Source organism: Stegostoma tigrinum, chromosome 41 (assembly GCF_030684315.1).
Source record: "Stegostoma tigrinum isolate sSteTig4 chromosome 41, sSteTig4.hap1, whole genome shotgun sequence".
NCBI classification, from domain to species: domain Eukaryota; kingdom Metazoa; phylum Chordata; class Chondrichthyes; order Orectolobiformes; family Stegostomatidae; genus Stegostoma; species Stegostoma tigrinum.
In genome coordinates this window covers 792,987-807,127 of record NC_081394.1, presented here as the reverse complement: position 1 = coordinate 807,127, position 14,141 = coordinate 792,987, and the positions used below count along the sequence as shown (strand labels likewise).

Here is a 14,141-nt window from a genome sequence, read left to right as displayed (position 1 = left end):
GGGGTTTTCTCCTGGGGGGTGAGGGTAGGGAGGGGTTTCTCCGGGGGGGGTGAGGGGTAGGGAGGGGGTTTCTCCTGGGGGGTGAGGGATAGGGAGGGGGTTTCTCCTGGGGGGTGAGGGATAGGGAGGGGGTTTCTCCGGGGGGGTGAGGGTAGGGAGGGGGTTTCTCCTGGGGGTGAGGGATAGGGAGGGGGTTTCTCCTGGGGGGTGAGGGATAGGGAGGGGTTTCTCCGGGGGGGTGAGGGATAGGGAGGGGGTTTCTCCGGGGGGGTGAGGGTTTTGCCTTTGTCCTCAGTCTGTACCTCATACGGTGACTCTGTGTCCGGTTGCGATTGGCTGGGCTTCTGCTGGCTGCTACCTGCAACATGGCAAACAGACGAATGACAATCCTGTTGTTTGCTCCATCTTTCTCTCCATCCCAGTCAATCCCACCTCCTCTCTCCATCTCTCGTCGCCTCTCTCTCTCTCTCTCTCTCTCTCTCCCTCTCAGCCTCCAGCCTCCTCTGCTTCAGCTTCAATCTCTGTCTCTGTGTTCCCCTCATTTCCCCACTCAGCCTCACTCTCGCCTTTGGAACCTTTCTTCACATTATTCTCCACTTTTCCCCATCCCGTCCAGTCTCACTGTTTCTGCCCCGCTCTCACTCTCCCTCGCTCCTTCTCGCTGTCAGCCATTCCCCACACAGTCGCCATCAGGACAGGGGCCTGTAGATTGGAAAGGCATTCCTCAACACATCATTGCTTCAGATCATCCTGTAGCTTCCTCACTGGGACAGTGTAGAGCGGCGAGTGAAGGGGAAGGGGTTTGGGGTCCATGGGGACGGTGTTGAGCGGGAGTGAATGGGGAAGGGTTTGGGGTCAATGGGGATGGTGTTGAGCGGGAGTGAATGGGGAAGGGGTTTGGGGTCCATGGGGACGGTGTAGAGAGGGAGTGAAGGGGAAGGGGTTTGGGGTCCACTAGGACGGTGTAGAGCGGGAGTGAATGGGAAGGGGTTTGGGGTCCATGGGGACAGTGTAGAGCGGGAGTGAAGGGGAAGGGTTTTGGGGTCCATGGGGACGGTGTAGAGAGGGAGTGAAGGGGAAGGGGTTTGGGGTCCACTAGGACGGTGTTGAGCAGGAGTGAATGGGGAAGGGGTTGGGGTCCACTAGGACGGTGTAGAGCGGGAGTGAATGGGAAGGGGTTTGGGGTCCATGGGGACAGTGTAGAGCGGGAGTGAAGGGGAAGGGGTTTGGGGTCCACTAGGACGGTGTAGAGTGGGAGTGAATGGGGAAGGGGTTTGGGTCAATGGGGACGGTGTAGAGCGGGAGTGAACGGGGAAGGGGTTTGGGTCCATGGTACGATGTAGAGCGGGAATGAAGGGGAAGGGGTTTGGGTCCATGGAGACAATGTAGAGCGGGAGTGAAAGGGAAGGGGTTTGGGTCAATGGGGACGGTGTAGAGAGGGAGTGAATGGGGAAGGGGTTTGGGGTCCATGGGGACAGTGTTGAGCGGGAGTGAATGGGGAAGGGGTTTGGGTCAATGGCGACGGTGTTGAGCGGGGAGTGAATGGGGAAGGGGTTTGGGGTCCATGGGGACCGTGTAGAGAGGGAGTGAACGGGGAAGGGTTTGGGGTCCATGGGGACGGTGTAGAGAGGGGAGTGAACGGGGAAGGGTTTGGAGTCCATGGGGACGGTGTCGAGCAGGAGTGAACGGGGGTAGGGGTTTGGGGTCCATGGGCACGGTGTAGAGAGGGAGTGAACGGGGAAGGGGTTTGGGGTCCATGGGGACAGTGTAGAGCGGGAGTGAACGGGGAAGGGGTTTGGGTCTATGGGGACGGTGTAGATCGGGAGGTGAACGGGGAAGGGGTTTGGGGTCCATGGGGACGGTGTTGAGCGGGAGTGAACGGGGAAGGGGTTTGGGGTCCATGGGGACGGTGTAGATCGGGAGTGAATGGGAATGGGTTTGGCATCCATGGGGACGGTGTAGAGCGGGAGTGAATGGGGAAGGGTTTGGGGTCCATGGGGACGGTGTAGAGCAGGAGTGAATGGGAAGGGTTTGGGTCCATGGGGACAGTGTAGAGCAGGAGTGAAGGGGAAGGGGTTTGGGTCCATGGGGACGGTGTAGAGCGGGAGTGAATGGGGAAGGGGTTTGGGTCAATGGGGACGGTGTAGAGCGGGGAGTGAACGGGGAAGAGGTTTGGGTCCATGGGGACGATGTAGAGCGGGAGTGAACGGGAAGGGGTTTGGGTCCATGGGGACAATCTAGAGCGGGAATGAAGGGGAAGGGGTTTGGGTCAATGGGACGGTGTAGAGAGGGAGTGAATGGGGAAGGGGTTTGGGGTCCATGGGGACAGTGTAGAGTGGGAGTGAATGGGGAAGGGTTTGGGGTCCATGGGGACGGTGTAGAGCCGGAGGTGAATGGGAAGGGGTTTGGGGTCCATGGGGACGGTGTAGAGCGGGAGTGAATGGGGAAGGGGTTTGGGTTCCAAGGGGACGGTGTAGAGCGGGAGTGAACGGGGAAGGGGTTTGGGGTCCATGGGGACGGTGTAGAGCGGGAGTGAACGGGGAAGGGGTTTGGGGTCCATGGGGACGGTGTAGAGCGGGAGTGAACGGGGAGGGGTTTGGGGTCCATGGGGACGGTGTAGAGTGGGAATGAAGGGGAAGGGGTTTGGGGTCCATGGGGACGGTGTAGAGCAGGAGTGAATGGGGAAGGGGTTTGGGTCCATGGGGACGGTGTGAGAGCAGGAGTGAATGGGGAAGGGGTTTGGGGTCCATGGGGACGGTGTAGAGCAGGAGTGAATGGGGAAGGGGTTTGGGGTCCATGGGGACAGTGTAGAGCGGGAGTGAATGGGGAAGGGGTTTGGGGTCCATGGGGACGGTGTAGAGCAGGAGTGAATGGGGAAGGGGTTTGGGTCCATGGGGACGGTGTAGAGCGGGAGTGAATGGGGAAGGGGTTTGGGGTCCATGGGGACGGTGTAGATCGGGAGTGAATGGGGAAGGGGTTTGGGGTCCATGGGGACGGTGTAGATCGGGAGTGAACGGGGGAAGGGGTTTGGGGTCCATGGGACGGTGTAGATCTGGAGTGAACGGGGAAGAGGTTTGGGTCCATGGGGACGGTGTAGAGCGGGAGTGAATGGGGAAGGGGTTTGGGGTCCATGGGGACGGTGTAGATCGGGAGTGAACGGGAAGGGGTTTGGGGTCCATGGGGACGGTTAGTAGAGCGGGAGTGAATGGGGAAGGGGTTTGGGTCCATGGGGACGGTGTAGATCGGGAGTGAATGGGGAAGGGGTTTGGGGTCCATGGGGACGGTTGTAGAGCGGGAGTGAACGGGGAAGGGGTTTGGGTCCATGGGGACGGTGTAGAGCGGGAGTGAACGGGGAAGGGGTTTGGGGTCCATGGGGACGGTGTAGATCGGAGTGAATGGGGAAGGGGTTTGGGGTCCATGGGGACAGTGTAGAGAGGGAGTGAATGGGGAAGGGGTTTGGGTCCATGGGGACAGTGTAGAGCGGGAGTGAATGGGGAAGGGGTTTGGGGTCCATGGGGACGGTGTAGAGCGGGAGTGAATGGGGAAGGGGTTTGGGGTCCATGGGGACAGTGTAGATCGGGAGTGAATGGGAAGGGGTTTGGGGTCCATGGGGACAGTGTAGAGCAGGAGTGAATGGGGAAGGGGTTTGGGGTCCATGGGGACGGTGTAGAGCGGGAGTGAATGGGGAAGAGGTTTGGGGTCCATGGAGACGGTGTAGAGCGGGAGTGAACGGGGAAGGGGTTTGGGGGTCCATGGGGACGGTGTAGAGCGGGAGTGAACGGGGAAGGGGTTTGGGGTCCATGGGGACCGGTGTAGAGCGGGGAGTGAATGGGAAGGGGTTGGGGTCCATGGGGACGGTGTAGAGCGGGAGTGAATGGGGAAGGGGTTTGGGGTCCATGGAGACGGTGTAAGCGGGAGTGAACGGGGAAGGGGTTTGGGGTCCATGGGGACGGTGTAGATCTGGAGTGAACGGGGAAGAGGTTTGGGTCCATGGGGACGGTGTAGAGCGGGAGTGAATGGGGAAGGGGTTTGGGGTCCATGGGGACGGGACGGTGTAGATCGGGAGTGAACGGGGAAGGGGTTTGGGGTCCATGGGGACGGTGTAGAGCGGGAGTGAATGGGGAAGGGGTTTGGGTCCATGGGGACGGTGTAGATCGGGAGTGAATGGGGAAGGGGTTTGGGGTCCATGGGGACGGTGTAGAGCGGGAGTGAACGGGGAAGGGGTTTGGGGTCCATGGGGACGGTGTAGAGCGGGAGTGAACGGGGAAGGGGTTTGGGGTCCATGGGGACGGTGTAGATCGGGAGTGAATGGGGAAGGGGTTTGGGGTCCATGGGGACAGTGTAGAGAGGGAGTGAATGGGGAAGGGGTTTGGGGTCCATGGGGACAGTGTAGAGCGGGAGTGAATGGGGAAGGGGTTTGGGGTCCATGGGGACGGTGTAGAGCGGGAGTGAATGGGGAAGGGGTTTGGGGTCCATGGGGACAGTGTAGATCGGGAGTGAATGGGAAGGGGTTTGGGGTCCATGGGGACAGTGTAGAGCAGGAGTGAATGGGGAAGGGGTTTGGGGTCCATGGGGACGGTGTAGAGCGGGAGTGAATGGGGAAGGGGTTTGGGGTCCATGGAGACGGTGTAGAGCGGGAGTGAACGGGGAAGGGGTTTGGGGGTCCATGGGGACGGTGTAGAGCGGGAGTGAACGGGGAAGGGGTTTGGGGTCCATGGGGACGGTGTAGAGCGGGAGTGAATGGGGAAGGGGTTTGGGGTCCATGGGGACGGTGTAGAGCGGGAGTGAATGGGGAAGGGGTTTGGGGTCCATGGAGACGGTGTAGAGCGGGAGTGAACGGGGAAGGGGTTTGGGGGTCCATGGGGACGGTGTAGAGCGGGAGTGAACGGGGAAGGGGTTTGGGGTCCATGGGGATGGTGTAGAGCGGGAGTGAATGGGGAAGGGGTTTGGGGTCCATGGGGACGGTGTAGATCGGGAGTGAACGGGGAAGGGGTTTGCGGTCCATGGGGACGGTGTAGATCGGGAGTGAACGGGGAAGGGGTTTGGGGTCCATGGGGACGGTGTTGAGCGGGAGTGAACGGGGAAGGGGTTTGGGGTCCATGGGGACGGTGTAGAGCGGGAGTGAACGGGGAAGGGGTTTGGGGTCCATGGGGACGGTGTTGAGCGGGAGTGAATGGGGAAGGGGTTTGGGGTCCATGGGGACGGTGTTGAGCGGGAGTGAATGGGGAAGGGGTTTGGGGTCCATGGGGACGGTGTAGAGTGGGAGTGAATGGGGAAGGGGTTTGGGGTCCATGGGGACGGTGTAGAGCGGGAGTGAATGGGGAAGGGGTTTGGGGTCCATGGGGACGGTGTAGAGCGGGAGTGAACGGGGAAGGGGTTTGGGGTCCATGGGGACGGTGTAGAGCGGGAGTGAACGGGGAAGGGGTTTGGGGTCCATGGGGACGGTGTAGAGCGGGAGTGAACGGGGAAGGGGTTTGGGGTCCATGGGGACGCTGTTGAGCGGGAGTGAATGGGGAAGGGGTTTGGGGTCCATGGGGACGGTGTAGAGTGGGAGTGAATAGGGAGGGGGTTTGGGGTCCATGGGGACGGTGTAGATCGGGAGTGAACGGGGAAGGGGTTTGGGGTCCATGGGGACGGTGTAGAGCGGGAGTGAACGGGGAAGGGGTTTGGGGTCCATGGGGACGGTGTTGAGCGGGAGTGAATGGGGAAGGGGTTTGGGGTCCATGGGGATGGTGTAGAGTGGGAGTGAATGGGGAAGGGGTTTGGGGTCCATGGGGACGGTGTAGAGTGGGAGTGAATGGGGAAGGGGTTTGGGGTCCATGGGGACGGTGTAGAGCGGGAGTGAATGGGGAAGGGGTTTGGGGTCCATGGGGACGGTGTAGATCGGGAGTGAATGGGGAAGGGGTTTGGGGTCCATGGGGACGGTGTAGAGCGGGAGTGAACGGGGAAGGGGTTTGGGGTCCATGGGGACGCTGTTGAGCGGGAGTGAATGGGGAAGGGGTTTGGGGTCCATGGGGACGGTGTAGAGTGGGAGTGAATAGGGAGGGGGTTTGGGGTCCATGGGGACGGTGTAGATCGGGAGTGAACGGGGAAGGGGTTTGGGGTCCATGGGGACGGTGTAGAGCGGGAGTGAACGGGGAAGGGGTTTGGGGTCCATGGGGACGGTGTAGAGCGGGAGTGAATGGGGAAGGGGTTTGGGGTCCATGGGGACGGTGTAGAGTGGGAGTGAATGGGGAAGGGGTTTGGGGTCCATGGGGACGGTGTAGAGTGGGAGTGAATGGGGAAGGGGTTTGGGGTCCATGGGGACGGTGTAGATCGGGAGTGAATGGGGAAGGGGTTTGGGGTCCATGGGGACAGTGTCGATGTTCCCTTAGTTGCCCACAGTTTGGGCTGTGGTGTGATGGCTGGGGGCAGGGGTAGGAAACGTTGCTGACCTCTGGATGTCTTTATCGCTCCTCTCCTGGCGAAGTAATAAATGGTCCCGGCAATGATGACGGTAATGACCACATCAGCAGCGATGACCCCAGCAATTACACCTCCATCGATTCGATAACAGTCATCACATCCTGTTGGTCAGGGGAGACAGGGAGGCAGGGGAGAGGGAGGGGGGAGGGGGAGAGAGGGAAGGGGAGAGGGAGGGAGAGGGGGAGAGAGGGAGGCAGGGGAGAGGGAGGGGGAGAGAGGGAAGGGGAGAGTGGTGAGGGAGGGGGAGACAGGGAGGCAGGGTAGAGGGAGGGGGGAGGGGGAGAGAGGGAAGGGGAGAGGGGAGAGGGAGGGGGAGAGAGGGAGGCAGGGGAGAGGGAGGGGGAGAGAGGGAAGGGGAGAGTGGTGAGGGAGGGGGAGACAGGGAGGCAGGGTAGAGGGAGGGAGGAGGGGGAGAGAGGGAAGGGGAGAGGGGAGAGGGAGTAAGGGAGGCTGGGGAGGGGGCGAGGGATAGAGAGGGAAGGGGGGAGGGGAGAGGGAGGGGGAGAGAGGGAAGGGGAGAGGGGAGAGGGAGGGGGAGAGAGGGAGGCAGGGGGAGAGGGAGGGGGAGAGAGGGAAGGGGAGAGGGGAGAGGGAGGGGGAGAGAGGGAGGCAGGGGGAGAGGGAGGGGGAGAGAGGGAAGGGGAGAGGGGAGAGGGAGGGGGAGAGCGGGAAGCAGGGGAGAGGGAGTGGGGAGGGGAAGAGATGGAAGGGGAGGGGGGTGCAGAGAGGGAAGGGGAGAGGAGAGAGGGAGGGGGGGAGAGAGGGGCAAGTGGAGGGGGTAGAAGGAGCGGGAGGGGGAAGAGGTGCAAGTGGAGCGGGATGGGGATCAGGAGGGGGTGGGGATGGGGAGAGAGAGGGAGGGAGGGAGAGAAGAAGAGAGAGCGGGATGATGGAAGGGTGTGAGAGAGAGAGAGAGAGAGAGAGAGAGAGAGAGAGAGAGAGAGAGAGAGAGTGAGAGAGAGAGAGATGGGATAGAACTGAATGGAAAGCCAGGTCTTGGGCCAGGAGCCCATTTCATTACAAACAGTAACACCAGCTGGAGATCGGGAAACACGGATTTACATAGCAGGATCCCACAGGTAACATTCGGGAGAGACCAGGGCTCCCTCCTCTAGAAAAGAGAAGTCTGAGGGGTGGCCTGATTGAGGGATTTCAATCAGAGAGATGTGGAAAAGATGGAGTTGTGGGGGAATGTGGAGCTCGCTCCCACAGGGAATCGGGTGGGGAATGTGGGACTCTGTCCCACAGGGAATGGGGTGGGGAATGTGGGACTCTGTCCCACAGGGAATGGGGTGGGGAATGTGGGACTCTATCCCACGGGGAATGGGGTGTGGTGAGTAGGAATTTGGGGCTCTCTCCCACAGGGAATGGGGTGGGGAATGTGGGACTCTGTCCCACAGGGAATGGGGTGGGGAATGTGGGACTCTATCCCACGGGGAATGGGGGGTGGTGAGTAGGAATTTGGGGCTCTCTCCCACAGGGAATGGGGTGGGGAATTTGGGGCTCTCTCCCACAGGGAATGGGGTGGGGAATGTGGGACTCTCTCCCACAGGGAATGGGGTGGGGAATGTGGGACTCTATCCCACGGGGAATTGGGTGGGGTATTTGGGGATCTCTCCCACAGGGAATAGGGCGGCATTGAGGGACTCGTTCCCACAGAGAGTTGGTGGGGGGGAGTATTGGTCTCAGTAATACTAGCACAGAGCAGTGGGGCTGAACGGCCTGTGTTTGACCTGGGCAGCAGGGACTCGATGAACCTCGGGGCAAGTTGATTCCATCAGCTTCAAACTCACCGTTCAGTCCATTCACCGAACCTGAGGGAGAGGAGAACACAGAGTGAGGAAGGTCAGAACCACCACAGGGCAGAGACAGGGGGAGTCAATCCATCAACAGCACCCCTCCACAACACCCCCACCATCAAACACTCCCAGGACAGGGACAGCACGGGGTTAGAGAAACACAGTGACGGGCTGCAGGGGGTTACAGAGATAGGGGGAGGGTGTAGGGGCTGGAGGGGGTTACAGAGATAGGGAGGGGGTGTAGGGACTGGAGGGGGTTACAGAGATAGGGAGGGGGTGTAGGGGCTGGAGGGGGTTACAGAGATAGGGAGGGGGTGTAGGGGCTGGAGGGGGTTACAGAGATAGGGAGGGGGTGTAGGGGCTGGAGGGGGTTACAGGGATAGGGAGGGGGTGTAGGGACTGGAGGGGGTTACAGAGATAGGGAGGGGGTGTAGGGGCTGGAGGGGGTTACAGAGATAGGGAGGGGGTTACAGGGATAGGGAGGGGGTGTAGGGGCTGGAGGGGGTTACAGAGATAGGGAGGGGGTGTAGGGGCTGGAGGGGGTTACAGAGACAGGGAGGGGGTGTAGGGGCTGGAGGGGGTTACAGAGATAGGGAGGGGGTGTAGGGGCTGGAGGGGGTTACAGAGATAGGGAGGGGGTGTAGGGGCTGGAGGGGGTGAGGGATGTTCGGGGATCTCCCGGGGTCTGACACCGTAACCAACCTTCCCTGCCATCCCCCCGCCACCCTCACCCTCCCCCACCTCAATGCGCTGATGGGCTGCAGGAGACTCGCTTCAAGAAAAGCGCCATCCCTGCTGCAAACTCAACAACAACCGACTGTATTGGTGTTGCCGCCCACTGGCATGTCTGAACAAGGTGCTTTCCTGCAGCTGTGGCACCACGCAGGGCACTTCCTGGCGACTTTCCGCCGGGGAATTCCTTCATTTGTGGGTGTTTTCAGGAACAGGGAGCGTCCTGTCCCTCAGGGCTAGTGACACCAGGCAGCCATTCCTCCTCTCATCTGAGGGCTGGCTCTGCCGGGACAGCGCCTTGAGGTGCTCGGGACCTTAATCTATAGCAAACACCCGCTCATTCAGCACCTCCCTCCTCCCGCTTCCTCTCCGAGCCCGTTCCCCAAGGACGGGAGGCCATTCAGCCCCCTTCCTCCAGCCTGTTACACAGGGACGGGAGGCCATTCAGCCCCCTTCCTCCAGCCTGTTACACAGGGATGGGAGGCCATTCAGCTCCTTCCTCCAGCCCGTTCCCCAGGAAAAGGAGGCCATTCAGCCCCCTTCTTCCAGCCTGTTACCCAGGAACAGAAGGGCGTTCTGCCCCCCTTGAGTGCTATCCTGTGCTGAATGCAGATGAGACCATTGTATACTTTGACTCTTCCTACCGGCTTTGGCCTAACAATGGTTACGTGCCCCACCCAGGGGCAGACTGCAGCTCATTCTAATGCCCCTGGACTGTGGTCCCTGACCCCACCCCGGGCCCAGGTGCTGGGCATGAGTTCAAATCCCCCTCCCCAATAAGAATTCAATTAAATACAGAATATAAAGCACGTCTAACAGTGAGCACCGTCCGTTCCCGGGGAAAACCCCGAGGGGGTCACTAATTCCTGTTGCGTGAGGAAACTGGCAAATTAAATAAAAACCGAAAGAACTGCAGAAGCTGCAAATCAGGAACAAAACAGAAAGTCGCCGGAGAAGCAGAGACGGTGGGGGAGGGGGTAGGGGCTGGGGGGGGTTACAGAGATAGGGAGGGGGTGTAGGGGCTGGGGGGGGTTACAGAGATAGGGAGGGGGTGTAGGGACTGGAGGAGGTTACAGAGATAGGGAGGGGGTGTAGGGGCTGGAGGGGGTTAGAGAGATAGGGAGGGGGTGTAGGGGCTGGGGGGGGTTACAGAGATAGGGAGGGGGTGTAGGGGCTGGAGGGGGTTACAGAGATAGGGAGGGTGTAGGGGATGGAGGGGGTTACAGAGATAGGGAGGGGGTGTAGGGGCTGGAGGGGGTTACAGAGATAGGGAGGGTGTAGGGGATGGAGGGGGTTACAGAGATAGGGAGGGTGTAGTGGATGGAGGGGGATACAATGAGAGAGTTGCGAGGGAGAGAATGAGATTTGGCAATATTGAGGGGTGCGGGAGGGAGTTACAGTGATAGAGGAGGGTGCGGGAGGGAGTTACGATGATAGAGGACGGTGAGGGAGGGAGTTACGGTGTTAGAGGAGGGTGCGGGAGAGATTTACGATGATAGAGGAGGGTAAGGGAGGGAGTTACAGTGATAGACGAGGGTGAGGGAGGGAGGTACGGTGATAGAGGAGGGTGAGGGAGGGAGTTACGGTGAAGAGGAGGGTGAGGGAGGGAGTTACGGTGAAGAGGAGGGTGAGGGAGGGCGTTACGGTGATAGAGGAGGGTGAGGGAGCGAGTTACGGTGATAGACGAGGGTGATTGAGGGAGTTACAGTGATAGAGGAGGGAGAGGGAGGGAGTTACAGTGATCGAGGAGGGTGCGGGAGGGAGTTATGGTGAAGGCGAGGGTGAGGGAGGGAGTTACGGAGATAATGAAGGGTGAGAGATGGAGTTACGTTGAAGAGGAGGGTGAGGGAGGGAGTTACAGTGATCGAGGAGGGTGCGGGAGGGAGTTACGGTGATCGAGGAGGGTGCGGGAGGGAGTTATGATGATAGAGGAGGGTGCGGGAGGGAGTTACGATGATAGAGGAGGGTGAGGGAGGGAGTTACAGTGATCGAGGAGGGTGAGGGAGGGAGTTATGATGATAGAGGAGGGTGAGGGAGGGAGTTACGGTGATAGAGGAGGGTGAGGGAGGGAGTTACGGTGATAGAGGAGGGTGAGGGAGGGAGTTATGATGATAGAGGAGGGTGAGGGAGGGAGTTACGATGATAGAGGAGAGTTTGGGAGGGAGTTACGATGATAGAGGAGGGTGCGGGGAGGGAGTTACGATGATAGAGGAAGGTGCGGGAGGGAGTTACGATGATAGAGGAGGGTGAGGGAGGGAGTTACGGTGATAGAGGAGTGTGAGGGAGGGAGTTACTGTGATAGACGAGGGTGCGGTAGGGAGTTACGGTGATAGAGGAAGGTGCGGGAGGGAGTTACGATGATAGAGGAGGGTGAGAGAGGGAGTTACGGTGATAGAGGTGGGTGAGGGAGGGAGTTACGGTGATAGAGGTGGGTGAGGGAGGGAGTTACGTAGATAATGAAGGACTTACCGAAGATGGTGGCGAGGAGGAGGGTGGCAGTGCGGAGTGTGTGAATCCGGCTGTTTGCCATCCGGCTGGAGGAACGGACCTGGATCTGGTTGGAGCCTGGCGCGATGCGGGCACTGAGTGGGATCGCCGGGCGCGAGGGGAGCTGCTATCGGTGCAACCCTGGAGCAGGCCGGCTCGATGTGCATGAGGAAGTGGCGTGCCGTTATAACAAGCCTCTGACCAAGCAATCTCTTCTTCCGTCAAAGTGCTCTGTGGTCAGCTCAGAGAGAACCCAATTCATCCCCACACCCAGGCAGCGACGTGGCGGGGGAGGGGGCCATGTCTGCTCCCGCAGGGCGAGGGAGGGCGGGGGGTCAGATCTGCTCCCGCAGGGCGAGGGAGGGCGGGGGGTCAGATCTGCTCCCGCAGGGCGAGGGAGGGCGGGGGGTCAGATCTGCTCCTGCAGGGCGAGGGAGGGCGGGGGGTCATATCTGCTCCTGCAGGGCGAGGGAGGGCGGGGGGTCATATCTGCTCCTGCAGGGCGAGGGAGGGAGGGGGGTCATATCTGCTCCTGCAGGGCGAGGGAGGGCGGGGGTCATATCTGCTCCTGCAGGGCGAGGGAGGGCGGGGGGTCATATCTGCTCCTGCAGGGCGAGGGAGGGCGGGGGGTCATATCTGCTCCTGCAGGGCGAGGGAGGGAGGGGGGTCATATCTGCTCCTGCAGGGCGAGGGAGGGAGGGGGTCATATCTGCACCTGCAGGGCGAGGGAGGGAGGGGGGGTCATATCTGCTCCTGCAGGGCGAGGGAGGGAGGGGGGTCATATCTGCTCCTGCAGGGCGAGGGAGGGAGGGGGGTCATATCTGCTCCTGCAGGGCGAGGGAGGGAGGGGGTCATATCTGCTCCTGCAGGCCAAGGGATGGTTTCAAACTTGCCCCAGAAGAGCAAGACAAGTGTGATATCTGTGTGGGAGAGGGTGCCACACGGACTCAGAGCTAGACGCTGACTAACACAGAGTTAGATACACACACTCACACAGACACACGCTCACACACAGACACACACACACTCACACTCACTCACACATACACTCTCACACACACACACAGACACACGCTCACACACACTCACTCACACACACACTCACACTCACTCACACATACACTCTCACACACACACACACACACACACACACACTCACACACACACTCACTCACACATACACTCTCTCACACACACACGGACACACACACACTCACGCACACACTCTCACACACACTCTCTCACACACTCACACACACTCACACACACACACACACTCACTCACACATACACTCACATACACACACAGACACACACACACTCACGCACACACTCTCACACACACTCTCTCACACACACACACACACACACACACACACACACACTCACACACACACACACACACACACACACACACACACACACACACACACACACACACTCACTCACACATACACTCTCACACACACACACGGACACACACACACTCACGCACACACTCTCACACACACTCTCTCACACACACACACTCACTCACACATACACTCACACACACACACACACTCTCACGCACACACTCTCACACACACTCTCTCACACACACTCACACACACACACTCACACACACACACTCTCCCTCTCACACACACACGCTCACACACACACACACACCCACGTACGCACACACACACACACACACACACTCTGCCTCACACACACACACACACACACACACACTCTGCCTCACACACACACACACGCGTGCGCGCGCACACACACACACTCTGCCTCACACACACACACACACACACACACACACACACACACACACACACACACTCTGCCTCACACACAGACACACACACACACACACACACACACACACACACACACACACACACACACACACACACGTCCCAAGACCCGATTTCGAATCCTGCCCAGGCAGGTGGTGGAATTTGAATTAAATAAATATCTGGAATTAAGAATCTAATGATGAGCATGAATCCAGTGTCGATTGTCAGGAAAAACCCACCTGGTTCACTAATGCCCTGTAGGGAAGGTAACTGCCGTCCTTAATCTGGTCTGGGCCTGCATGTGACTCCAGCCCCACAGCAATGTGGTTCACTCTGAGCTGCCCCCTGGGCAATTAGGGACGGGCAGTAAATGCTGCCCGACCAGCGACGCCCTCATCCTGTGAATGAATAAAGAAAATTAAAGTCTCAGAAACACTGAGACACTGTGACATGGTCACAGCAGGATACCTCGTGACCAAAGGGCAAGAGCCTGAATATTTGTTGTGTTCGGAACTGTCTCTTCAGATAAACCAACCCAAAGGTGTGTGGAGAAGGGATCACTGTGTACTTTCCACATCAGCGGTTCCTAGACGGGGGAAGGGGTGATGTTTCACATCACACGACTCACCTACATTTAACCAGATTCATTGCTCATCTCATAGCGTCAGAGTGTTATGCAGTGCACAGGAACACTCCTCGGTACAACTCGTCCGTGCTGACCAGATATTCCAAATTAATCCGTTCCCATTCCCCAGCATTTGGCCCATATCCCTCTAACCCCTTCCTATCCATGTCCCCATCCAGATGCCTTTTAAATGCTGTAACTGTACCAGCCCCCACCACTTCCTCTGGCAGCTCATTC

The 14,141-nt window shown here is 59.3% G+C and overlaps 1 protein-coding gene across 1 annotated transcript in view; it reads right to left on the bottom strand.

Moving 5' to 3' along the window:
- tyrobp (transmembrane immune signaling adaptor TYROBP) overlaps window positions 1–11,699 on the bottom strand; it is a 12,876-nt gene extending 1,177 nt beyond the window's left edge. The window contains exons 1-4 of the mRNA XM_059641271.1: window positions 11,466–11,699; window positions 8,259–8,279; window positions 6,435–6,566; window positions 284–358 (exon numbers count right to left, since the gene is read on the bottom strand). Of these exons, the coding sequence (XP_059497254.1) occupies window positions 284–358; window positions 6,435–6,566; window positions 8,259–8,279; window positions 11,466–11,526 (289 nt within the window). The 5' untranslated portion in view covers window positions 11,527–11,699. The remainder of the gene's footprint in view (window positions 1–283; window positions 359–6,434; window positions 6,567–8,258; window positions 8,280–11,465) is intronic.
- Between the last annotated feature and the right edge of the window lie 2,442 nt (window positions 11,700–14,141).